Source organism: Perca fluviatilis, chromosome 1 (genome assembly GCF_010015445.1).
Source record: "Perca fluviatilis chromosome 1, GENO_Pfluv_1.0, whole genome shotgun sequence".
NCBI classification, from domain to species: Eukaryota; Metazoa; Chordata; class Actinopteri; order Perciformes; family Percidae; genus Perca; species Perca fluviatilis.
Window position 1 is genome coordinate 8,266,484 of NC_053112.1, and position 27,403 is coordinate 8,293,886.

Consider the following 27,403-nt stretch of genomic DNA (forward strand, 5'->3'; position numbering starts at 1 on the left):
CAAAAAAGTGTGAAATAACTGAAAACATGTCTTATATTTTAGATTCTTCAAAGTAGCCACCCTTTGCTTTTTTTGATAACTCTGCAAACCCTTGGTGTTCTCTCAATGAGCTTCATGAGGTAGTCACCTGAAATGGTTTTACCTTCACAGGTGTGCTTTGTCAGGGTTCATTAGTGGAATTTTTTCCCCTTATTAATAAAAAAGCAAAGGGTGGCTACTTTGAAGAATCAATGTAAATAGTCATGAAAATAAAAAGGAAACACATTGAATGAGAAGGTGTGTCCAAACTTTTGGCCTGTACTGTATCTGTCTCTGCAGTCATCTCAGCCATCGAACACAGCAACAGGAAATAATACTCGCAGACTTTTTTTTTTTTTTCCTGTGACGAAATGTTTCGCGTGTTGGTGAGTTCTTTAAAAACAAAAAACCCCAAAAAATGTTGCGTTAAAATGCGTTGCAACTCACGTTACTGAGATTGTAACTCACGTTACTGAGATGGTAACAGGTATAATATTACCGAAACGTCATTAGTAATGCGTGATACTGCGTTGCAGCAAAAAGGAATAAATTACTGTAATTGCGTTACTTTTGTAACTCATTACTCCAACACTGACAGGGAGATTGTGACAGTGGATGTGTATGTTGATAAACCCCTTCATCACCTTTGGAAACTGTCCTTCTAAACTCAACTCTGTCTGATCTTTCTTCAGGCTCTGCAAAGGAGGAATCTGACTGGATAATAGTGTTGGCCTGTGTCTGTGGTGTTGTTGGTGTTCTTCTTCTCCTGGTGAAACGTGGAGTCATCCGTAAGTTACTACTTTACAGCATTTTATTATCAGTGGGGAAAGTAACTCGGTACATTTACTCCTTAACAGTGTTGGGGAAGTTACTTTTAAAAAGTAATGTTTGCTCGTTACTCGTTGTTTCTTAAATAAAGTAATCCGGTAGTTTAATTAGTTACCCCCTGTGGAGAGTAACTTTTTACGTTACTTTTACAGAATATGTAAATATAACCTGTACATAACGAATACACATATATACAGATTACAACTCACTGCAATATACATCATTATATGCAATATACATAATTGCTATGCAATAAATAGTTGCTGTGCAAACAACCAAATAATACTGGATAGTAATGGGAATCTGTAAATTGCAATGTAGTAAAGAATACGCTGTAGGTTTCATTGTGCAGTAACATCTATTGGCCACTAGATGGCGCTCTAAGACCACAAATGAACATAACAGCTACAGGCCAAAAGTTTGGACACACCTTCTCATTCAATGCGTTTCCTTTTTATTTTCATACTATTACATTGGAGCAGCATCAAAACTATGAATGAACACATATATTATGTATAACAAAAAGTGTGTGAATTATGAAAACATGTCTTATATTTTAGATTCTTCAAAGTAGCCACCCTTTGCTTTTTTATTAATAAGGGAAAAAACTTCCACTAATGAACCCTGACAAAGCACACCTGTGAAGGTAAAACCATTTCAGGTGACTACCTCATGAAGCTCATTGAGAGAACACCAAGGGTTTGCAGAGTTATCAAAAAGCAAAGGGTGGCTACTTTGAAGTATCTAAACTATAAGACATATTTTCAGTTATTTCACACTTTTTTGCCAAGCACATAATTCCATATGTGTTCATTCATAGTTTAGATGCCTTCAGTGAAAATCTACAATGTAAATAGTCATGAAAATAAAGGAAACCTACAGGTACAGTAGTCATGTGATAGACCAGCAGGCTGGAATGGCACGGTGAAATGATTCAACAATTAAACCAGCGACAGCATGCGGAGAGCAGCAGCTGAACTAATCCTCAGCAGGATTGTAATTAAGGAATGTACAACACTGTACTAACATACATCCATCAATCAAAGTATTAACTATTGTTTCTGGATGACATATTTGCAGTAAGCTCCTAGCATTACAGTAGACATAAGCATGCAATCCTGAACTATAGTAAAGAAAATACTGTCATGTTAACCACACAAACAAAGATACATGCAGCACCAGCATGAACATAAAATTGTGCCTTTACGTTCTCAATACGCGCGCGGCAACACAACAGAATGCTATACAAGTAACGTGCAACTTTAAATATAAAAAACATAATTGTTTTAACAAGTTCTGCAAACTGCTTTTCTTTTTCTCAGAGAGTTGCATCGAGAGGCTCAGAGGAAGGAAGGAGCAAGAACCAGAGACAGCAGGGAATGGATGTGAGATGAAAAACCTGAACATGGAAGCAGCAAAAGGAGGTGAAGACCTGGAGAGAGCTGCAGGAAATGGAAACGTCTTACTGTAGGAAACCTCTCTGAGAGCTTGAATTCAACTTTATTTATAGTATCAAATCATAACAAGAGTTATCTCAGGACACTTTACAGATAGAGTAGGTCTAGACCACACTCTATAGTTTATAAAAAGCCCCAACAATACCAGTAATTCCCCCAAGACCCAACAATGACAGATGCAGTATTAGAATAGATGCAGATAAAGGTTTTACACAACTCAGACACAACCAGGATCATAATAAGGAGTCCTTTTGGTCCTGATGCAGTATTAGAAAAGGATCTTTACATAAATCTTCTGAGCTGGTCAACAATAAGCCCCCGAACAAAATCATATTAACAACATACAGGATGGTTTATTACACGGCTGCTCACTAAAGAAATCAAACATTTTACACATTTTACACAAATATTGAGTTAAAGGCCGAAGCTGCAGGGTTCATTTTCCAACAAATTTGTGCAACTTGCTTGTTGGTAAATAAATGTAAACTGTTATCCGTTGTATTTGATGTTGTTGGGTATCCCAAAACAGAATATAATATGAAAAAGTAGGTACTATTTTACAGAGGTTTACTGTGATTCTCCTTTCCCCCACAATGCATTGCATTACGTCCCTTGCAGAGCGACAGACCAAAACCCCGCCTTGAGACCCATATTTTATTAGTTGTCATTTAGTTACCAGACGGAGATGACTCCTTTTAGTACCGGGTATTCCTGCATGTACTGTAACTATGCCGTACTTCAATACAACTGTAAAGTACTTTTAATTGAGTATTTTCATTTTCTCCTACTTGCCTATTATACGTTTTACTTCTCTATTTCTATAGCCTAGCATTGTATGTATCCACCTTAACCCGGGTTAGGTTGGGACTCTTAATATCAGGGACATAAAGAACGCTGCTTTCCATCCTTTAACAACATTCAAAGTAACTTGAATCTCACACCTTAACCCGGGTTAGATCACCTAGAAGCTTTGGCCCTTATTTTTACCGTCTGTGGCCTTAACCTCACCGTGAGTTGGGACTCTTAAAGGAGAAAATAATTCAACACGTAGCTCTGTTGTTTGTGGTCACGGAGGTCTGTCAGTAGCGAGAAAACTAAACTAATCAGCGTTGCCTACACCGAGTTCTCCTCCTGCTCCAGTTAGCACCCAGGAGGCTGAAACGGGGCAGGTTTTAAACCTGCTTTTAGCCTCTGAACATGTTGGAGATGTCATTACAAGTGCCTAGACATGTGAACTGATTCCTTCTGAGTGAACACAGTGAATATGACTGCAGTAGATGTGAAAGAAATGCATAAAAGTCGTGTTAATTCAGCCAGTGCACATACCTCTGTTTAGTTCTGGTGTTCTGGTGAAGTCCACACAAGTCGAGTGTTGAACTCATACAATCCATTATTCCAAAAACATATCAGGGACATAATTAAAGCTGCTTTCTTCAACAAACTATGTGAAGGCTTCAGCTCCTTTATGACTTTATCTCTTTAATATCTGGGGCTGAACCAGGCCGTCAGGGGAAATGGTGACAATCAGTGAACACAACTGCTGGATGATGACACAGGATTTTATTTGCTGCACTTTCTTTTGGCTTTTGTTGATGTTGCACTTTGTTAAAACATATTGTATTTGTCTGATTCGTACTTGGATGTATGAAGCCAAACTTAATGTTTAACTGTAGAAATGATTCCACCTTAAATCTTATTTTTAAATGCCTACATGCTCAAGCTGCTTCTCCCTTAACCGAATGCATTTGTTACCAGGCACCCTGTACCTTTATGGATGTATTTGTGATACTTTTTTATGTATTTGTGTATGTACTTTACCTCTTTTAACTATTCTATTTGTATATCCTTCTTCTTAAAGCTAAATAAAGTGTTTAAAAAGCCTCTCGGATCAGCTAGTAAATCATCACTAAGCTGAAAACAGGGCTGTTTTGTGGCTAATTGACAGGAAGGAAAATTACTCTATAATCTGCATCTTTCATTTTTTTAAGTACAAACTGAAAAACTCCAGTTCTCCTGGATCAACTTATCCTGTCTGGCAGGGCCGGATTGGGACTCATTTTCAGCCCTGGATTTCCATGTCTTAGACCGGCCCACTTTACTTCACGAATGACTATATTAAAAAAATGTAATCAAAACCTTAGTATATGTTGGCAATAGCGCCCTGTTCTCTACATCCTTGTAATTCAGTGTATTTTGTAAAATATCACCAAGTGTTGCTTCACAATGTAGATTTATTAGAAAAGTTAACATCTTAACAACAACCCGATGATGTTGAACAATATCAGAATCTGTTTCTGTGCAAATACATGTAAGTAAACACAGATTAAATAAAGAACAAGATACATTGTATTGCACTTTCTAATGACACCATAATCTATTTTTCCTTTGAATATTAAATATAACTTTCATAATGGGTCACAAGTAATATTTGAGCATAAAAAGTGATTATATTGTAGCTAATCTGATCATGTTTGATTGTTCACACACTGTGATACAACAGCTTACAGTAGATGTGCCATCCACACTGACAGCAGCTATCCCTAATGCACACTACTGGCTCTGCTTCTGACACTAAATCACATTTTATAAATTGTCATAATTCTCAGCACAAATCTCTCCTTTTACAAAGCTTTCTGATCAAGTCAAGTCAGTGTCATTATGGTAGTGCCGAATCATCTGGCATCAGATATCCCAGGGCATTTTTCATATAGAGCAGGTCAACACCACACTCTTATTAATTCTTATAATATTCAGTCAATGAGCAACCCTAGCTGCCCAAACTGGAGTTCTGGTCTCATATAGCTGCTGCTTGGTAACCTTACTGGCTCTCATTGTCACTGTTAGCAGCAAACTGGACTAGTAGCAACAACAAGTTTGATTCATAAACATAAACGCTGGTTTGCAGCCACTTCTCCTAACTAACTTAGCTTACCCGTCTCATTGTCTTCATTTGGCGTTTTCTAAAAATAGAAAAAGTTAATTTGGCCGCGTCACTTTCTAGAGCTCTCCTTTTTTAAATTGACGCCTTTTCAGTGCTGTTTAGCTTCTTTTTGCTCACGGTGGCATCCTCCAACAAGCACCAGTGACTTGTGTACGATGACGGTTTGTTGTTGTTTTTTTAGCAAGGTGCTGCCGTCGGAGGACTCTGAACATAAATAGGTCATCATTAACCAGGCTGCTCTCTGCGAGTGGGCTGCATGAATGAAGAGAACGGTGGCTGCAAGAACAAATAAATACTGTAAATACAAAAAGTGGGCTGTGAGTGCAGGCAGCATAGGGACAGCATCCATAATATTCAACTATGATTTAAACCCAGTGCCATACCTGAACACCGGCCCTCACAACCAAACAACCAGACCGGCCCACCGGGAATTCTCCCGGTGCTCCCGATTAGCCAATCCGGGCATGGTGTCTGGTCTCCACTTTCTCACATGTTACTGAGGTTTAACATTAAAGCTGTAGTGTTTCGTAGTCTCTGTCTCCCCCATGAGGAATTATAAGTAATGACAACAACACTTTCGGCGTGTCCACATGGTACAAGCCTTCTTTGAGAACAAGCAAACTAAAATATGTAAAAATAATATCTACTCATTATATTAGATGAACATAAATGGCTGTAGCAGCCATATTACTGTCAAATAAAAGCTGCAGTGCATATAATCACCATGACGACAAATAATCAAAAAGGTGCAAAGTCACAAAATATATTTTACTCAAAATGTGGTTTTGTATTTTCTAGGATCAATTAGTTTTTTTAATCAACATTTCAGAGCAGAGTTACTGACTACACAAAACTACATTTACCTCAGACTGTGAGACTAGTTTACTACAGTACAGAGCAGTACATTAACATGTAACCTTAGACTGTGAGACTAGTTTACTACAGTACAGAGCAGTACATTAACATGTAACCTTAGACTGTGAGACTAGTTTACTACAGTACAGAGCAGTACATTAACATGTAACCTCAGACTGTGAGACTAGTTTACTACAGTACAGAGCAGTACATTTAACTTGAGACTGTGAGACTAGTTTGCTACAGTACAGAGCAGTACATTAACATGTAACCTCAGACTGTGAGACTAGTTTACTACAGTACAGAGCAGTACATTAACATGTAACCTTAGACTGTGAGACTAGTTTACTACAGTACAGAGCAGTACATTAACATGTAACCTTAGACTGTGAGACTAGTTTACTACAGTACAGAGCAGTACATTAACATGTAACCTTAGACTGTGAGACTAGTTTACTACAGTACAGAGCAGTACATTAACATGTAACCTCAGACTGTGAGACTAGTTTACTACAGTACAGAGCAGTACATTAACATGTAACCTCAGACTGTGAGACTAGTTTACTACAGTACAGAGCAGTACATTAACATGTAACCTCAGACTGTGAGACTAGTTTACTACAGTACAGAGCAGTACATTAACATGTAACCTCAGACTGTGAGACTAGTTTACTACAGTACAGAGCAGTACATTAACATGTAACCTTAGACTGTGAGACTAGTTTACTACAGTACAGAGCAGTACATTAACATGTAACCTTAGACTGTGAGACTAGTTTACTACAGTACAGAGCAGTACATTAACATGTAACCTTAGACTGTGAGACTAGTTTACTACAGTACAGAGCAGTATATTAACGGTAACCTTAGACTGTGAGACTAGTTTACTACAGTACAGAGCAGTACATTAACATGTAACCTTAGACTGTGAGACTAGTTTACTACAGTACAGAGCAGTACATTAACATGTAACCTTAGACTGTGAGACTAGTTTACTACAGTACAGAGCAGTACATTAACATGTAACCTTAGACTGTGAGACTAGTTTACTACAGTACAGAGCAGTACATTAACATGTAACCTTAGACTGTGAGACTAGTTTACTACAGTACAGAGCAGTACATTAACATGTAACCTTAGACTGTGAGACTAGTTTACTACAGTACAGAGCAGTACATTAACATGTAACCTTAGACTGGAAGAATAAATAAATAGAGGAAAAAGGGGATTTTTTTAAATAAAATTTTAAAATAAAAAATTGATAAAAAAAAAATATGGAGAGTTAAAAAAGTGGTTTAAAAAATTAAATAAAAAAAAAAAATAATAAATTTTTTTTAAAATAAAAAAAATTAAAAAAATAAAATAAAAAAAAAAAAAAAAAAAAAAAATAAAATAAAAATAAAGTAAACACAGAATCAGAGCAGAAAGAAAAACACACACTGAGCAGCACGTTCGCTTTTAAACAGGTTTATTTGAAATGATAAAAGGACAAACATCCAGAAAAGTGCTACAGAGTCAGAAAATGTTTTAAAGATTTTTTAGCTTCACAGTACAGTCAATAAAATAAATATGAGTAATGTTGGGAACCAAAGAAAAATTAAACATCACGACAAAAAAACCCAGCTGAAATATGAAATAGAAACTGGCTGTTGATGAGCAGATGGTCCCATTCAAGGGAAGAAGTAGACTGAAGCAGAACCTGCCATCAAAACCAAAACAAAATGGGGCTACAAGATCCTGGTCTTGGCTGGTTCTGATGGTGTACCCCACAACCTAGAGGTCTACACAGGGAGAGTTGTACAAGCCCCTGAGATAGAAGACGTGTACGATGGAGCATTAGGGCCACATCAAGGGGGAAAAATTAAGGAGGAAGATTTATTTATTTTGCATTTTGAGAATAAAGTTGAAATTCAACTCCTTTATCGCTTAAAAAAAAAAAAATATCACAGAGCGACTGTCCACCATGCCAGCTGCCATGTGGGCAACATCACAGATCGGCTACGGTTACATCCTCGCCTGAGCTCCACTCCTTCAGGATCAAACTATTGGATCAGTTGTCTTATTGGGTCGTGTGATACAACATATCCTCTCTGTATTGCACGTAGGTGTAACCATGGATACCCTTATTGCATCTGTCCATTACAAGCGCTACTTCAGTTTGCAGCCTTGAATCGGCCACCTTTACCAATTTGTGTGGTTTGTCCTTCTGAACAGACCCAATTTTCGCGCACAGTCTCTTAAAAGTCCTAATCCTTATCACCATACTGTGTTTATGCCGCAAAAGAGGAATAATTTCCTTGTTATTAAAACTGATTCTGAAATATAAATTCACAAGTTCATATAGGCCTTCACAAGGCATTTACTAGAAGACTAGCAGTTTTGGTTTAGGTTTGGTCCAACGTTTCTTAAAATATCAAGTTTATTCTCGACATTTCGACTTTATTCTCAAAATGCTAAATAAATAAATAAATCTTCCTCCTTCATTTTTTCCCCTTGATGTGGCCCTAATGCTGTCGTAGATATGGGAGCACGTGGCAACGTTGTTCTCCGCCTGGCTCAGCAAAAGAACTACAAGCTCTACTCCGACAACTGGTTTACAAGAGTTCCTCTTACTGACCTAAAGAGAGCAGGACGTGGATCTTTAGAACAAAAACGATTGGGAAGGTTCTGGATCTGCTTGACTCCCTGACTGCACTGTACCGGACCAAAACCAGATCACAGAAGTGGTTCCAGCGGCTGGTGTTCCTCTTCGTGGATATGATCACAGGGTGCATGGGGACACCAAAAGCCACGTGCCAGAAATGTGTTAACCTCAGCTTTACTTCCACCAGCAACTGCTTCCTGAGGTTTCACACAGAATGGGATATCAGTGTGATTTACCAAAAACAGACACACTGATTGAAACAATAACCCACAAGAAACAGGGACAGCGTACAATTAACATTAACCCCAAGGGGAGAGATGCATAGTACCAGGTTTTAGCTCAAGAGCAAATTTTCATGCCATAGAGGGTTAAGCTGATGAAGTTTGGATGTGTTTTTATGGTCTCGGACCACCGAGTCTCTCAGACTGTGTTCTGCAGCGCTGTGTGGGTCTACAGGACGTCCTCCTCTGGCCTCAGGTATTTCATCATTCCACTCGTCTCTGCTGCTTTCCTCTTCTTCCCTGTGAGAAGATGAAACCACTTTGTGACACACTACATCTCAACAGTTCAGGAAGGTTTGTGTGTACTGCTAACAAGTAGAGAGCAGGGTTTCTGCAGCTTTCAACAAGTCACATTTAAGACTTTTAAGACCTTTAATCAATGAAATGTAACACCTATATCACAACATTAAAGAACAACAAAATGCAGAGTACCAAAAGTATTTGCAAAGTAAATAAATCTATACAAAATGAATAAAAGAGACACAGGCCGTAATAATAATCTGTACATATATAAGAAAGAACTACAGCACCACAGAATTGCTCGCTGATGCTTCCAACGAGCATCAGAGGGAGCGTTACCGGACGTAGGAACATTTAACACCTGTTTAAAATGATTTAAGAACACAATACTTGAGCGAATTTAAGACTTTTTAAGGCCTATAATTATTTTAGACTTTAAGACATGGCGGAAATCCCAATATTAATATTTTATGTATGCAAAATAGGGCTGGGCACCGAACATCGATACTTTTATGGCACAGAAAAAAAATACTCAGATCCTATGAGTATTGAAAAATGATTTATCTTTTGGTGCCAAATTCCGGTTCCAAAAGCGTCTGAGCGCAAGACACACACACACTCTGTAGTTTTGTTGAAGTGCCAGAGAGTCACGGCGATGCCGATAAAGGGGTTTCAGGTGTGGTTTCAGTTTTTCTAAACTTCACCCAGAACCTAGCTGTGATATGATATTAATGGCGAGACGAAAGCAGTCGCTGTGCTGTTGACGTTACACTTCCTCTGAGACGAGCAGGCAGAACGGTGGTTTCTCTGCCCTGAGGACTGACTGACAGGCTGAGGTTGTAAGGCAAGCCAACTATTTCTACAGCACCTTTCAGCAACAAGGCAATTACAATTACATTCCTTTGCACTTAAGTTAGTTCTCCATTAGTTAAATGTAGAGTTTGTTTTGAGTTTGCACTAAAAAGTCTTTGTTCATTACAGTCCTTTGCATTTTAGTTAGTTCAATATTAGCCTGTACACAAATAATTTGTTTATTTATTTATTATTATCTATAATATGTCATGTTGTGGCAAAAAGGTTTCTCTATTTTTGTTAATTTTTAAAGTTGGGATTGATACCAATCCTGAGTATGTGACTGGTGCACCCCTATCCAAAAGCACAACCAGTGTTATTAATGTTACTCTGAGTGAGCAGCGTTACCAGAAGTTTGAAATAAGTGTGAAAATAACTGAAAACATATCTTATATTTTAGATTCTTCAAAGTAGCCACCCTTTGCTTTTTTATTAATAAGGGACAAACTTCCACTAATGAACCCTGACAGAGCACACCTGTGAAGGTAAAACCATTTCAGGTGACTACCTCATGAAGCTCATTGAGAGAACACCAAGGGTTTGCAGAGTTATCAAAAAAAGCAAAGGGTGGCTACTTTGAAGAATCTAAAATATAAGACATGTTTTCAGTTATTTCACACTTTTTTGTTAAGTACATATTTCCATATGTGTTCATTCATAGTTTTGATGCCTTCAGTGAGAATCTACAATGTAAATAGTCATGAAAATGAAGAAACACATTAAATGAGAAGGTGTGTCCAAACTGTTGGCCTGTACTGTATATTTGTTGATGTTGAAATGGATTTTAAAACATATGGTATGGAAAAAGTATCGTTAAGGAACCGGCATCGAAACTGAGGTATTGAAATTGGCACCGGATGGGAAGATTTTGAACGATGCCCAGCCCAAATGAAAAATAGGGATGTAAATGATTAACCGTTTAAAATATGCTATACGAGTCAATTTCTCAACTGTAGTTTCTCTTTCAGATGCTCTTCTTTGTCTGCTCGTGGCTCTCTGCCGGACACAGCGGAGAACACCGGGACCGTGAGGTTACGGTGAGGTGCAGTATGGTGGTTAAACCAGCCGTCCTACACACAGACTACACCAGGCAGACACACAGCTGACAACCTCGCAGGGGAACCTAGTTTCAAATGCTTCGCTAGTCTTTGATTAACCACATCTAGCATTAGGAACAGCAACGTTAATTGAATAAAAACACTCAAAATTCAATAAAAGTACTTAATTGATACTTCATTTTACTTGCGAAGAGCATTTTATGGAACCGCCTGTGTTATTTTTGGGCAATTAGGTAAAAGTAAACCCAAATGTTCTGATTTTTGTTCTAAGAGTTAACAAACATTGTGATTGGTTCCAATATCGGACCTATATACCTCTCTCTGGGTGTTAAGGAGTAAATGTACCGAGTTACTTTCCCCACTGATAATAAAATGCTGTAAAGCAGTTTGTAACTTACAGATCAACGACCGTTTCACACGCGAAAAGAAGAAGAACCGACAACACCAACACCAACAGCAGCAGCAGCAGCAGCACCACCACAGACACAGCCCAGCACTATTTTCCAGACAGAGTCCTCCTTTGCAGAGCCTGAAGAAATATCAGACAGAGTTGAGTTTAGAAGGACAGTTTCAAAAGGTGATCCAGGGTTTATCAACATACACATCCACTGTTATAATCTCCCTGCACCTAAATTAAAGGATCCTCTCAGAACCTATTCTCTGGCTGGAATAGTTTATCCCAAACCAGTCTCCGAGGTCCCCTCTTCACACAGTTATTCATTCTGATCATTCATCATAGTGTACTGCTCAGGATTTAAAGAAGAAACACATTTACACATTTACACACAGCTCCCACAGTCAGATTATCTTGTGACTCGGTCACTTCCTTTTTAGTATCCAAATGAAACTAATAACTCAGCATGCTTACCATCAGTGATGTTAATAACAGATTCAGTTCTCCAACTATTCCTAAAATGAAGAATGTGCTGCTCCACCTCAACAATATATCTAATGGATCAACTGTATGGGCTGAAATATGTGCCACCCAAACTTAATGTTCAACTGTACAACTTATTCCACCTTAAATCTTATTGTTAAATGCCTACATGCTCAAGCTGCTTCCCTGTAGGACACCCTGTATCTTTATGGATGTATTTGTGATATTTTTGAATGTATTTGTGTATGTACTTTACCTCTTGTAACTATTTTATTTGTATATCCTTCTTGGGGTGGTGCCCAGCTAATGATGTGGGCTATGTGAATAACTGGAGGGCGTTCTGGGGAAAGCCTGGTCTGATTGAGAGAGACGGCATTCATCCCACCTGGGACGGTGCCGCTCTCATATCAAAAAATCTGAACGAGTTTATCAGACATAAACCATGACAACCCAAGTTTGATATTAGTAATCAGAGGTGCAGTGCTACGCGCCCCTCTGTGCTTCCGTTGGAGCAGTCACCCACTCATAGTCTAATAAGCACGGTGTCTGTCCCCCGGCTCAGATCCGGTTAAATCAAAGGTAAACAAAAGATGCGCTATACTTAACAACCTAATTGGAATTAAAACTACTGCAATAGAACAAAATAGGAAAAATTAGATGTGGACTATTAAATATTAGATCTCTGTCTTCTAAAGCAGTACTGGTAAACGAGTTGATATCAGACAATATAATTTTTTTTTTGTCTTACTGAAACCTGGCTGGGCCATGAAGACTATGTTAGTCTAAATGAAGCGACTCCTCCCAGCCATATTAATACTCAAATTCCCAGAGGCTCAGGCCGAGGAGGGGGAGTTGCAGCCATCTTTGATGCAAGCCTGCTAATTACTCCTAAACCTAAATTACATTATAACTCATTTGAAAGTCTTGTTCTTAATCTTCAACATCCAAAATGGAAAACATTACAGCCAATTATATTCGTTGTTATTTACAGGGCTCCAGGTCCCGTATTCTGAATTTTTATCTGAATTCTCAGAGTTTTTATCATGTTTAGTCCTTAAATCAGACCAAGTACTTCTTGTAGGTGATTTTAATATCCATGTGGACGTTGACAATGACAGCCTTAGTACTGCTTTCAACTCATTACTGGATTCAATCGGTTTCAGTCAGAGTGTGCATGCGGCGACGCACTGTTTTAACCACACCTTCGACCTTGTGCTGGCATATGGTATTGAAATTGAGGATTTAATAATATTTTCGCAGAATTCGGTATTATCAGATCATTCTTTAATCACTTTCGTATTCTTACTACCTGATTATATTAAATTAGATAAAAGCTCCTACACCAGATGCTTATCTGACAGTGCTATAGCTAAATTTAAAGAAGATATTCCAACAGCATTCGACTCTATGTCATGCCTTAACATAACAGAGGACCTGTATGTTAACCTCAGTCCCTCTCAAATTGATGCATTTGTAGACGGTGTTACGACATGCCTACCGGACCGACCTTTGACCTCGCGCCGCTCCCTTGAAAAAGAAGATGATGAAGCAAAGGAAACTAGCACCTTGGTATAACTCCCAAACCGCAAATTAAAACAAATCTCGCGCAAAACCTCGAATGTAAGTGGTGTTCCACCAAGGTGGAAGAATCTCGTTTGGATTGGCAAGAAAGTCTCAAAACCTATAGGAAGGCCCTAAGAAAGGCCAGATCAGACTATTACTCATCACTAATAGAAGAAAACAAGAACAACCCAAGGTTTCTTTTCAGCACTGTCGCCAGGCTGACAGATAGTCAAAGCTCTACTGAGCCATCTATTCCTCTAGCTCTGAGTAGTGATGACTTCATGAGCTTCTTCAATGATAAAATTACAACAATTAGAGATAAAATTCATCACCTTTTACACTCAACTTCTAACGGTTCACCTTTAAACGCAGAGTCGTTAGGAAATAAAGACTAGTCCCGACATATACTTAGACTGCTTTTATCCTATAGATCTTCAACAATTATTGTTAAAGATATCCTCAGCTAAGCCATCTACCTGTCTCTTGGACCCCATCCCAACGAGACTACTCAAAGAAGCATTACCTGTGGTTAACACCTCATTACTAGATATGATCAATATGTCTCTATTAACAGGTTATGTACCACAGTCATTTAAAGTAGCTGTGATAAAACCTCTTCTGAAAAAACCCACCCTGGATCCTGAGGTCTTAGCAAACTATAGACCTATATCTAACCTTCCTTTTCTATCCAAGATCCTTGAGAAGGTGGTTGCTAATCAGTTATGTGATTTTCTACATAGCAACAGTTTATTTGATGACTTTCAATCAGGATTTAGAAAGAATCATAGCACAGAGACGGCACTGGTGAAAATTACTAACGACCTTTTAACTGCTGCAGACAAAGGTCTTGTCTCCATTCTTGTTTTACTAGATCTTAGTGCTGCATTTGACACAATTGACCATTCAATCCTGTTACAGAGATTGGAACACTTGGTTGGCATTAAAGGAATTGCTCTGAGTTGGTTTAGGTCCTATTTCTCTGATCGATCTCAATTTGTGAATGTTAATGATAAATCCTCCAAGTACCGCTAAAGTTAGCCATGGGGTTCCTCAAGGCTCAGTGCTTGGTCCAATTCTATTCTCCTTATATATGCTTCCTCTAGGCAATATTATTAGAAAACACTCAATTAACTTTCACTGTTATGCGGATGACACCCAATTATACTTGTCAATCAAACCCGGACGAAACCAGTCAGCTAGCAAAATTTCAAGAGTGCATTAAGGATATAAAAACCTGGATGACCTATAATTTTCTGATGTTAAACCCTAACAAAACTGAAGTTATTGTGCTGGGCCCTAAACACCTCCGAACTTCATTATCTAGAGATATAGCTACTCTGGATGGTGTTGCCCTGGCCTCCAGCACCACTGTTAGAAATTTAGGAGTTATCTTTGATCAGGATATATCCTTTAATGCCAATCTAAAACAAACCTCAAGAACAGCCTTTTTTCATCTTCGTAACATTGCCAAAATTAGGAATATCCTGTCTCAAACGACGCTGAAAAACTAGTCCATGCATTTGTTACTTCCAGGCTGGACTATTGTAATTCCCTACTGTCAGGTTGCTCAAATAAGTCTCTTAAGACTCTCCAGCTGATCCAGAATGCTGCAGCGTGTTCTCACAAGAACTAAGAAAGAGATCATATTTCTCCTGTATTAGCTTCTCTGCATTGGCTTCCTGTTGAATCCAGGATTGACTTTAAAGTCCTTCTCTTGACCTACAAAGCTCTAAATGGTCTAGCACCATCATATCTAGAAGAGCTCCTAATACCCTATTGTCCTACTAGAGCACTTGCGCTCCCAGAATGCAGAGTTACTGGTGGTACCTAGAGTCTTTAAAAGTAGAATGGGAGCTAGAGCCTTCAGTTATCAGGCTCCTCTCCTATGGAACCAGCTCCGGATCTGGGTTCGGGGGCAGAAACTGTCACCTCATTCAAGAATGAACTTAAAACTCTCCTTATTTGATAAAGCTTATAGTTATAGGGAGTGAGGAGTTGCAGTGTTCATCTAACTGGCCCAACTGCTTCTCTTCATAATTGTTAGATTAATAATACATAACAAAGTAGAGGGAGGCAGGCCAGCCAAGCCAGATCCGGCAGGGGGAGAGTTCTAAGCCCGAAAAAGCTACCTCTCCTTATGACCTGTTTCTCTTAGTTACCTGTTATAGTTACGCTGTTATAGTTCTAGACTGCCGGGGACTTCCTTCCTTTGACACACTGAGCTGCTCTCTCTCCCTTTCTATTACTGTTTCTATTACTGTTACTATTACTATTACTATTTGTGTGCAGCCCGTCCCAGAAATGCTTGTTACTAATCCTAGCTTCTGGGAGTTTACTCCCCCTGGTTTCCTTTTGCTTTTCCCCAGCGTATTTCCTTGGAGAACGTTGGCACCAAGACCCTGGTTGCAGCTGTCGCCGTGGTCCTGCTGCACTCCCTGCTGAGCTCAGCGATGCCCTGCAATGTCATGCTGCGTCCTGCTGAACCCTGCAGTTCCTTCCCGCTACATCCAGTCACTGTTCCATTATTAATGTGACTATTATCGCCACTGTTCATCCACACCCCCGAACCGGGTCAACACACCTACCAAGAGCCCGGGTCTGTCCGAGGTTTCTTCCCAAGAGGGAGAGTTTTCTCGCCACCGTCGCACTGTTGCTTGCTCTTGAGGGAATTACTGGAATTGTTGGAATTGTTGGGGGCTTTGTAAATTATAGAGTGTGGTCTAGACCTACTCTATCTGTAAAGTGTCTCGAGATAACTTATGTTATGATTTGATACTATAAATAAAATATAATTGAATTGAATTGAATTGAAATTAAGCTAAATAAAGTGTTTAAAAAGCCTCTCTGGTCAGCTAGTAAATCATCACTAAGCTGAAAACAGGGCTGTTGTTCTGACACCATGACAGGTTTAAAACTTGTTAGAGATCCGTGGTTCTCACAGGACAAACATAGATGACCTTAATTACATCATTTTTACTTTTTACTTTTAATGCAGGACTTTTACTTGTAGTTGAGTATTTTCACAGTGTGTTATTAGTACTTTAACTGCAGTAAAGGATCTGAGTACTTATAGTGAGTTATATTTGTAAAAACAGTGATATTTTAAATGGACTCTGGTACAAACAGTTACAGAATGATGTCACAAAAACAGCACTGAAGTTCCCGGGAAAATTATATTCAGCCAAAACCGACTTCCATATTGTTCTGTGCGCCTTCTTTCATTTACCAGATTTGATTCACTTTATTTCCTTTTTCTGTTGTAGCAAAACACCAAAATCATATCTCAGATGTTTCAGCAGCAACATTATTTTTCTCCAACTCTTCTGGATTACAAATATTTTACATTGAAGGTAAAAAAAAGTCTCTTTGCATTTAGTCTCCAACCCCCAGGAACTGAAACACTACCTGAATGAAAAACATAAACTGTGGTCATTTTATTATTGTAACAAAGGTCACCAAGTTTATTTCCTGGATTTAAAAGCTGCAAAACCCTTCACTCAATGAAGGCATTATTTACACTGATAGTCATTTCTGCTGTAATAACTTTATTTAAATTCATAGAAACTGAACATGGACAGAGCTCGTTAATGAATGTCAAGATGTTAACATGCTGGAGTTAGCATCAATGCTAATTTACATCAGTAGTCACTAGACAGGAAACCATAGAAAGATCATTACAAGTAACATATGACATGATATATTGATGTAGTAATTACACAACTAGAAGAAGACAGAACATTATGTAACACGTCAATTTAAACTCAAACCTGTAGTAACATGAACATCATGTGAAATACAAAGATATATCACAACATTTTATATCACAAATAGTTTTCTGACACTAAGAACAGACAGAGGAGAGACTCTATGGGCCCTATTTTAACGATCTGAAACGCAAGTATGAAACGCAAACCGCAAGTAGCTCTGTGGGCGGATCTTGGCGCTGTTGCTATGATACCGGGCGGGATAAATGACTCTTCCCGACGCGCAAATCTAAAATGGGTTGTTCTGAAGTAGCTAGGTGTGGTTTGCGTAACGTGCAATAAACCAATCAGAGCGTCATCTCAGATTCCCTTTAAGAGCAGGCGCGCTTGTTCCATGGCGGATTGCTATTATGACCGGGCGGATTTGCCTGGCGCGCGCGGGGAGCTGCCCGATACGAGATCCGCAAGTAATAAATGCCCGTCTTGGCTGGGTGGCGATGTTGCCGCGGCCTCGGTATCTCCTCAAGTCTGGAGAGGATTGCTGCAGCCATGGAGCGTGGGCCTCCAAACGCACCACCTGCTCCTGTTGTGCCCCTTCCTCCTCCCCCCACTCCATCTCCGTCCACCCGCTCCACCAGGAGCGCATCGCGCATTACTCCCGGACCAGATCCCGCCGTAGTTCAACATCACATCTCCTTAAGTCCTCTAATATTTCCTCATTTATGTCATCAACACATCCATGATTCATGGAAATGTGTAAAACACAACAAGCCACAAAGAATGCTGCGACTTTTTGAGGACTGTACTGTAAAATGCCTCCTGATCTATCCAAACACCTGAAGCGCATTTTCAGTAATATTTTCCTTTGTAATTATGTATGCTTTGCAAAAATGGGAACTGCTGCATCCATTTAGATGAGAGAAGTGTATGCGCGTTAGTGCACACGCTACATTATGGCCAAGCATGCGCCCTAAAATAGCATCTGAATACACGCTACTGACTTTAGACTAGCGCCACTGACTTTAGACCAGGTTTTTCCTGGTCAATGGCGAGGTATTTTTCTGAAACTGCAGAATAGCACAAAGTAACGTTCGCGGAACACGCCTCCTCTTTTCGCTGAACCGCCCGAGGCGCAAATACATTCCCTAATTTACCGGCGTCGTCTGTGGAGGGAAAAGTCCGCTGTGCGTCGGGTGCAAAATAGGAATGATACATGCGTCGGTGTACAAAGGCAATTGGCGCTGGAGTGCAAGATAGGGCCTAAGAGTCTGGTTTAGTTTTAGGACTGTGACTTTCTGCTCTGATGACTCCTTTAAAGAGGGTCCTGTTAGTCCTGATGGCTCGTTTCTCTGATAAACTCCACATCTGGACGGCTATCAGTAGAAGGGACATCGTTAGGCCTATTTTAGGGGGCTGAAGCTACCCCAAAAATGTTCCTAAGCCCCCTAAATAACAATAAGAACAACAATAACAATTTGATTTATCCATATTGATATTTAGACACAACAAATGATATATATAGCTACAAAATAAATAGCCGAAAAGTCGGAAGGCAGCAGAAGTACAGAGAGTCGTTCGCTATCAAGATGATGCACCGCGAACTGGCAGCTTTCGAAGCGTTGCAGACCGGGCTTGCAGTACCTTGAAGGATTCATCTCGTCTCATCACTACTCTTTGGTCTGAACTACACGCGCATGCGCAACGCTACACGCGCACCGCTAATGGTGAAAGGAAGATTGATTACACCTAGTCTGACACAGTGAAATTGTACGTTGTTTTTAATGACCTGCTTACCTTTAGCTACGTTTTCTGGAGGTAAAGGAAGGAGGATATTTTGGTTTGCTAAAGTCTAGCTAGAGTGAACGAGGGAAATACAAGAAATGGTTAACTTAGCAGCTAATCACAACTCTTTATTCATTGCCAATAATACAGCCTATCTCTATAGTAGGCCTATATTAAAACAATATCAATCCCCAAAGAATGTTGTTGTCATAGGGTCCCTGTTAATGCTATAGGGCCACATCAGGGGGAAAAAATTAAGGAGGGACATTATTTTTGTTTTTATATTTACAATTTGATCAATTGTCTTATTGTGATACAACATATCTCTCTCTTTGTGCGGCGTAGGTGTAAAAGGCCGAAAAAGGCCCCCTACTCCAAGTCCAGTCCCTGATGTGTGCCTGGATGCTACAGCTCACTGGATTGTCATGGCTGAGAAAAAAGGGAGGATGCAAGCTCCCAGGGTGCACAGGGACACCAAAAGCCATGTGCCGAAATGTGACGTTAACCTCAGTTTTACCTCCACCAGCAACTGCTTCCTGAGGTTTCACACAGAATAGGAAATCAGTGTGCTTTACCAAAAACAGACACACTGATTGAAACAATAACACACACACACACACACACACACACACACACACACACACACACACACACACACACACACACACACACACACACACACACACACACACACACAGGTCTGGTATGGACCACCAACTCTCTCAGACCATGTCCTGCAGCGCTGTGAGGGTCTCCGTCCTCCTCTGTGGTCGGGGTCCTCAGGTGTCTCTAAACTATCAAGTTGTCTGATCTCGTCTCTGCTGCTTTCATCTTCTTCCCTGTGAGAAGATGAAACCACTTTGTGACACACGACATCTCAACAGTTCAGGAAGGTTTGTGTGTGCTGCTAACAAGTAGAGAGCAGGGTTTCTGCAGCTTTCAACAAGTCAAATTTAAGACTTTTTAGGACCTTTAATCAATTAAATTTAACACCTATATCACGACATTAAAGAACAACGAAATGCAGAGTCACAAAAAGTATTTTGCAAAGTAAATAAATCTATACAAACTGAATAAAAGAGACACCGACAGTAATAATAATCTGTACATATATACAGCGAATTATAATTGGACTATCAGAAGAAAGAACTACAACACTACAGAATCGCTCTCTGATGCTTCCAACGAACATCAGAGGCAGCGTTACATGGACATACGAACATTTAACACCTGTTAATTATTTAAGAACACAATACTTTTTAGTAGTTTTAGACTTTAAGACACCGCAGAAACCCTGAGAGACGGAAGTTATAATAATATCACCACAATATTTATATTTTCTGATATCACATTTTAGCAAATGTATGCAAAATAGGGCTGGGCACCGAACATCGCTACTTTTATACCAATCCTGAGTATGTGACTGGTGCACCCCTATCCAAAAGCACAACCAGTGTTATTTAAAACATATGGTATGGAAAAAAGTATCGTTAAGGAACCGGCATCGAAACGAGGTATCGAAAATTGGCACCGGATCGGAAGATTTTGAACGATGCGCCAGCCCAAATGCAAACTAGGGATGTAAATGATTAACCGTTTAAAATATGCGCTACGAGTCAATTTCTCAACTGTAGTTTCTCTTTCAGATGCTCTTCTTTGTCTGCTCGCTGGCTCTCTGCCGGACAGCGGAGAACACCGGGACCGTGGGAGTTACGGTGAGGTGCAGTATTGGGGGTTAAACCAGCCGTCCTACACACAGACTACACCAGGCAGACACACAGCTGACAACCTCGCAGGGGAAGATAGTTTCAAATGCTTTGCTAGCGTCTTCAATTAACCAAATCTAGCGTCAGGAACAGCAACATCTCACCACCAGTCAGACTGACTGCTGGTTTGGGAGGGGGGCCTTTTCCCCCAGCAGCTAAATTAGCTCTCCAAGCTAACGTTAGTCAAAGTGTTGACACATGAAAGAATCAAACATGTATTTTAGATGAAGGAGACGAGAGTATGTCCAGTTGATTCGCGCCCCTTGTTTGCTCCAGCTGTTAAATTGTACGTACAGGACGCGGTAGTTTTACACATTTACATTTTTTGGCTTATTTTCTAAAATATTTCATTTTTTTTTACGTTTTCAGTGCTTTTATTCACTAGCGCCAGTATATAACACTGAGACTAACCCACTTGTGTTATAAAAGCATAAATCATGAATTATTTTGTTTAAAAGTTAAGATCAAAGAGATGTTTGTTGATGGATAATCACAGACTGTCAAAGTTTAGTCAGAATAATGCTATCAATTGAATAAAACACTCAAAATTCAATAAAAGTACTTAATTGATCCTTCATTTTACTTGCGAAGAGCATTTTATGGAACCGTTGACAATGGAGAGTTGACAAACATTGTGATCAGGTCCAATATAAGACCTATATATACCTCTTTCTGGGTGTTAAGGATTAAATGTTCCAAGTTACTTTCCCCACTGATAATAAAATGCTGTAAAGCAGTTTGTAACTTACAGATGACTCCACATTTCACCAGGAAAAGAAGAACACCACCACCAACAGCAGCAGCAATAACAACACCACAGACACAGGCCAACACTATTATCCAGACAGATGTCTTCTTTGCAGAGCCTGAAGAAAGATCAGACAGAGTTGAGTTTAGAAGGACAGTTTCAAAAGGTGATCCAGGGTTTATCAACATACACATCCACTGTTAGAATCTCTCTGCTCCTAAATTAAATTATCCTCTCAGAGCCTATTCTCTGGCTGGAGTAGTTTATCCCAAACCAGTCTCCGAGGTCCCCCTCTTCACTGACTGGCCATCGGGGCATACCGGGCATTCTCGAGGGCGCGACTTTGGGCGAATCACCGATATGAATAGGCCGAACCGAAAAGAACTCACAGCGGCCCATTGGTTCATTTTCTTTATTGGCACTGGCCTGATCCGATAAATCCAGGGAACCCCTTCCCCACCCCGCGCAAATTCGCGAAATCCCACTATGGCCACGCCTCCCGGCCCTGAGGAGCTGTAATAGTTATGCTGGAAGTTTAGCATTCACGTTAAAATGGACAAACGACCACCAAAGTGCAAGGGAGGTGCAGAGAAATTACAGGAGAAAAAGATTAAGAATCTACAGGCGGATTCCTCAAAATGTGCCAAAATTTCTAACATGTTTGGGGCTGTAGTAGCTGCTTTAACATCAGCATTACCTGAAGTAGAGGAAGGAGGAGAGGTGGCTGGCTATACAGAGAAGTAGAAACAGCATCATGACAGGGAAGAAGAGGAGGAGGAGGAGAGTGACCATGACAGGGCCACGGGAGCGAGGGAGGAAAAGATGGAAGAGAGAGTAGAGGACGATGTGGTAAGGAGTAGGCAAATTAACTGTCAGGAAGGGAGGGTGTGTGTGTGTGTGTGTGTGTGTGTGTGTGTGTGTGTGTGTGTGTGTGTGTGTGTGTGTGTGTGTGTCACGTCATAATGACAACAAGCAGTTTGGCTGTAACATTAAGTTAGTGGCTGTCAGGTAACCTGTTTAAGCTTACATTGAAAATGCTAGCGGTTAGCCTGTTGGGTAGCTGAAAAGTCTGTGATCTATAAAATCAGTGATGATTCAATCCAGTTCATCAGTGTTCCTTGATTTAATTAGCTTCTTTTGTATTGGGGCTTTTTCCAGGACATATACTACTCTCAGCTTTATTGTAGTTTTGGGAAGGGTTATAGTTATGGTTATAGTATTTAGCCGACACCGTCCAAAGCGACAAAATATGAATCTTACAATAGTTAAAATTAACAGTAAATTTTTTAAAGTTGTTAAGCCAATATTAAGCAAAATAGTAATAATAACAATAATGGCAATACAATATAAAATATCAATAATAAAAATAAGAAAATACCATAAATATACAAATCATAACTAGGCAACTCATATCATAGAATGCATATTTTAAGAGGACTGTCTGGCGGGGAATGTGTCTGACCAATCACGACCCACGTGGGTTTGGGCCGCCTGGGCCAAAAATGCCAGGGGCCAATTTTTGTCCCAGTCCAGCCCTGTTCATTGTTATTCATTCTGATCATTCATCATAGTGTACTGCTTCGTGATTTAAAGAAAAACACATTTACACACATCTCCCCACAGTCCGATTATCTTGTGACTCGGTCACTTCTTCTACTGGAGGTCCAGATGTGCTGGAAACCTTTTTAGTATCCAAATAAAACCAATAAACTCAGCATGCTTACCAACAGTGATGTTAACGATAAAACTGGCTCTAAGGTCTGGGACGTAGACTTTGTATGGACCACTATCAAACAGAGTTACTGAGGAGATCTTCAGAGTCACGATGCCTCTGATCAGGTCTTCATGGTTGAGAGTTGTTCTGTCTCTGTATCGATCCATCTGGTCATCCTGTTGGTCCTTTCCTCTTCGATAGCAGTAGACATCACCATCATCGTCACCGAGGTCGAATCTCGCCACATCCAGCGTGGAGTCAGACAAGTTCGCGGGGGGTCCAGACCACACTGTATAATGACATCATCTCCTTCTGCTGCCTCTTTGGTCTGAGGACAGGTGAGACGATGCTCTCCTGGAGAAACAGACATAACATTCACACAGCTTTAACACCTCTGAAGGACCAGAGTTGATGGTTTACATTCAGTTCTCCAACTATTCCTAAAATGAAGAATGTGCTGCTCCACCTCAACAATATATTTAATGGATCAACTGGGACAGTTTGAGATAGATAGATAGATAGATAGATATATCAAGTTGAATAAAATGAGTTAAAATAAAGAGCAATAAAAAGAGACCTCACATGAAAGCCTATAGTCCACATATAGTCTATAAAAATAGGTTTTAAGAAGTGATCTAAAAGATCTGATTTTGAGAGTCTGCAGTTATCGTCATTCACCAATCTGTATAAAACAGTAAAGTCATAAACTGACCCACAACAGGGAGGACACACTAACAAACAGCTGTCCTACAGTAATAACACTGAGAAGGAAAATACTGCATCTGTGAGGCTTGTAAATACAGCGGCCTGATCACGTGCTAGGTCTGGTCTTGTTGGGGACTGTTGTAGTTTGTCAATGACTGTCATGTAAGTCATGTTCAGAAAAAAAGGAATTTAATCCAACTATTGATATCACTTCATAACAAATATCTGAGGGTTGCTTCATGTTTGTATAATTTACAGCAGAAGTTCTCTGAGAATCTCTTTTATATCCAGATAAATTGGTATTGTTACTGAAATGTCCCTAACTAGGATAGAGCTGAGTAAATGTATAAGAGCTTGTCAGAAAGGGAGCTGAATAATGCTCCAAAGTTAGGCTAAATGTTGGCGAGGGAAAGTCTGTGTCTGGTGTATTTGAATATGGACCCCGGTACAGAATGAGCTGCAGACAAATGAGTGAAAAATATTTACAGAAAAACTCCAGTTCTCCTGAATCAACTTACCAGAGACATTGAGCCAACATTTACCAGAGCTCAACCCATAACTCGTGAACACTTTACACACATACAGTCCCGAATCATTAGTCCTGAGTCTGGACACATGAAGTCTGAGTCGTCCTTCTCTGAAGACGTCTTTGTCCCACTGGACTCGTCCTGCAAACTGTTCATCCTGAAACTCTGGGACCTCAACTCCTCCATGGAGATAAAACAGACCTAAGGGTCTGAGATCAGTTAACAGTTCACACAAGATATAAAGAGGGTTGTAGGAAGTGTGATTGTTGGTGGTGAAGGTCCACTCCAGTGTGATGTCCTGGTTCTCCTCTGCCTGATAGGAGCTCTGGGTCACATTCACTACAAATGTTCCTGTCGAGGAGACAGAGAGGGAACGTGAGGAGCAGACACACTGACCACTTTAAACTCCATCTCCACATGTTTCTGTGGACTCTTTAGTCATTCTTTGTGTAGTGTTAGTGGAGAATGACGTGAAGCTGTAAACTAACCAGAGACACAGGAGGTCAGCATGATGATGAGCAGCAAGATGCTGATCATCATCTTCATCATCATCTACATCATCTTCTCCCTGTGAGAGGAGACAGAGGTGAAGAGTCACAAACACATGAGCTCAGAGTTCACTTATTACAGGACAGAGAGAGGAAATATATATAGTACTTCTTCTGTGGTTCTTATAACACATGACTAGCCAGAGGACTGAAAGCCAGATACAGTAATGTATGTCCGTCACAAGATGGCGCCATTAGTCAGAAGAAGGAGGAAGGATTGTGGTTTGAGCTCTGAGAGTCTTTCTGATTAGTCAGAGAAAAGCTGCAGAAAAAGACAGAAGGATCAGAAGTTAGAGGTTGGTTGGGGCGTAAGTAGGACTAAATATACAATATATAAACCTATAGGCCAAAAAATACGGATTGGTTTGTAGGCCAACTATCTTTCAACGACTTCACATAGGCTACGATAAGAGCTGCTGGCGTTACTTTCAACAACAAATATTATGATCATTCACAAACACTTCACAGCTTTGTCGAAATCGAAAGTAGTCTAGTCTAGTCTAGTCTATGTCTCTTGTATCACAACGCTGGTTATCAACTAGTTCAGTCAACTCAGGGTTTCCCAATCCAGCGACGCGCGCGTTCACATAAAAGAGGCGGGGTTTACGCATCACGACCAATCGCAAACATCTACCAGAGCCGCATATTATAAACAAGAAGAGCAAACTATAATTCTCCATAAATATGAAGAACACAGACTGGTTTTACGGGTAACAAAATGCAATACAGTCAGGGCTTCCTAAAACAGGAAGAAAAGCTGGCAAAAAAAAAAAAAATAGCCGACGCTGTAAATGCGTAAATCACAACTCTTATTAATATCACTTCCTCATCAGTCAGAACAAGATCTGACCAGAATTACACTTGTCCTTTCCATAAACTGTCGTTGCTTTATTTCAGTTGCAACCTTGTATAGTGGGAAGCGATCGTGAGAGCAAATAAAAAAATATAAAAACATAATTCAAACCAAGGTGCGCATTGGCGACACACGGCTCAAGAAGCCGATATCTAATTCCCTCCAATAAAGATGATTAACAAAGACTCCAGTAGAAGTGGGATCTGATGCCCCCACATTTACAACAATGCACCGCTCACTATGAAAGACAGTCAGTAAATATATTTGAATGGTAAATAATAACACCACAACAGGCTTTTTGCATGGAGGAAAATATCATGAACAAACACAGTATTTAAAAGTATTTGGTGATTTTAGCTCCACTATTGGGGTTGTGCTTCCACATATACACACCTTTATATAATATAAAACCTGCGTTAATGCCCTTTTCTAACATCCTTCATTATTAAACTGCAGTCCATTAATCTTTTGGAGGGAAAAGTTAAATTCCAGCCAAATACTAGACACAACAACCCCGAATAACAATAAACAAACACGTTTGTGAACTGGGATTAAACCGCAAAATAGTACAGACTTATTGTCGAATTCAGCATATAAATACATGTGAATAAATACCTTGTTGTGTAAAGAAAGTCCACATGTTTGAAGCTTTCAGCACAGACTCCCTTCTTCTTCTCCCTCCCTTCCTGTGTAGGAGCAGCATGGCCCTCTAAGCCCCGCCCCCTTTACTACATTTAGCGGCTGATGGCAGCGAGCCAGCGCGCCAAGAGTGAAATGCTTTTTTGCGAGGTCGATTTTTTTTTACACAACTTTATTTAAAGAATAGTGGCCAAACAGTTTTACAAAGTCTTGACAAAATAAGTTTTACTACTTTTCAGCCTTTAAAGTCACAGTCTCGCCCCATTGTTTCATATTATTGAAATACGTGTCCTATTACAACATTCAGTATTTATTCCAGCACTATGTCTCTTTATCTACTTACCTGTAGGCTACTGATTTCTGTCCTTGTGCTGCTGCAACACCTGAATGTCCCGTCTGATGATCAATAAGGGGTTATTGTACCTTAATTAGTATAAATCATAATTAATGTTCTTGTTCATTGTGTTTTCTTATACATTTACTGTATAATAGCCTTTATGTCTCTTTATAGCCTTAATTACTTGTATTTAGGCTACTTAAAAAGTTACAGGCAATATTAATTTTTACTATCTTTGCTCAGATTTCTCGCCTTCCTCGCGATTTCTAGCTTTATGTCTATTTCTGTCTTCCTAAAAAGTGTTTCCTGGAACTGTGTGAGCACCGTTTTATTATCCATCCATAGTTCGGTACCATAGGCTGTAAATATTAATACATGGTAACATGACACAAAGCCAGCTCCATAAAGACTTCTCCCAGTCTGCTGTAGCATTTGACGGCCCTCTGCTGCTGGTGTTGAGTCAGTG

At 39.8% G+C, this 27,403-nt stretch overlaps 1 protein-coding gene across 3 annotated transcripts in view; it reads right to left on the reverse strand.

Annotated features, from left to right (window-relative positions):
• Nucleotides 1-26,643, reverse strand: part of LOC120558849 — a 128,167-nt gene extending 101,524 nt beyond the window's left edge. Inside the window, exons 1-4 of one of the 3 annotated variants that reach the window (XM_039800153.1) lie at nt 26,577-26,613; nt 25,218-25,370; nt 25,049-25,128; nt 24,552-24,911 (exon numbers count right to left, since the gene is read on the reverse strand). In XM_039800153.1, coding sequence (XP_039656087.1) covers nt 24,552-24,911; nt 25,049-25,112 — 424 coding nt within the window. In that variant the 5' untranslated portion in view covers nt 25,113-25,128; nt 25,218-25,370; nt 26,577-26,613. Of the gene's footprint in view, nt 1-24,551; nt 24,912-25,048; nt 25,129-25,217; nt 25,371-26,576 lie in introns of all 3 variants that reach the window. The other 2 variants (XM_039800144.1, XM_039800161.1) reach the window with 2 other exon arrangements.
• Nucleotides 26,644-27,403: the final 760 nt, after the last annotated feature.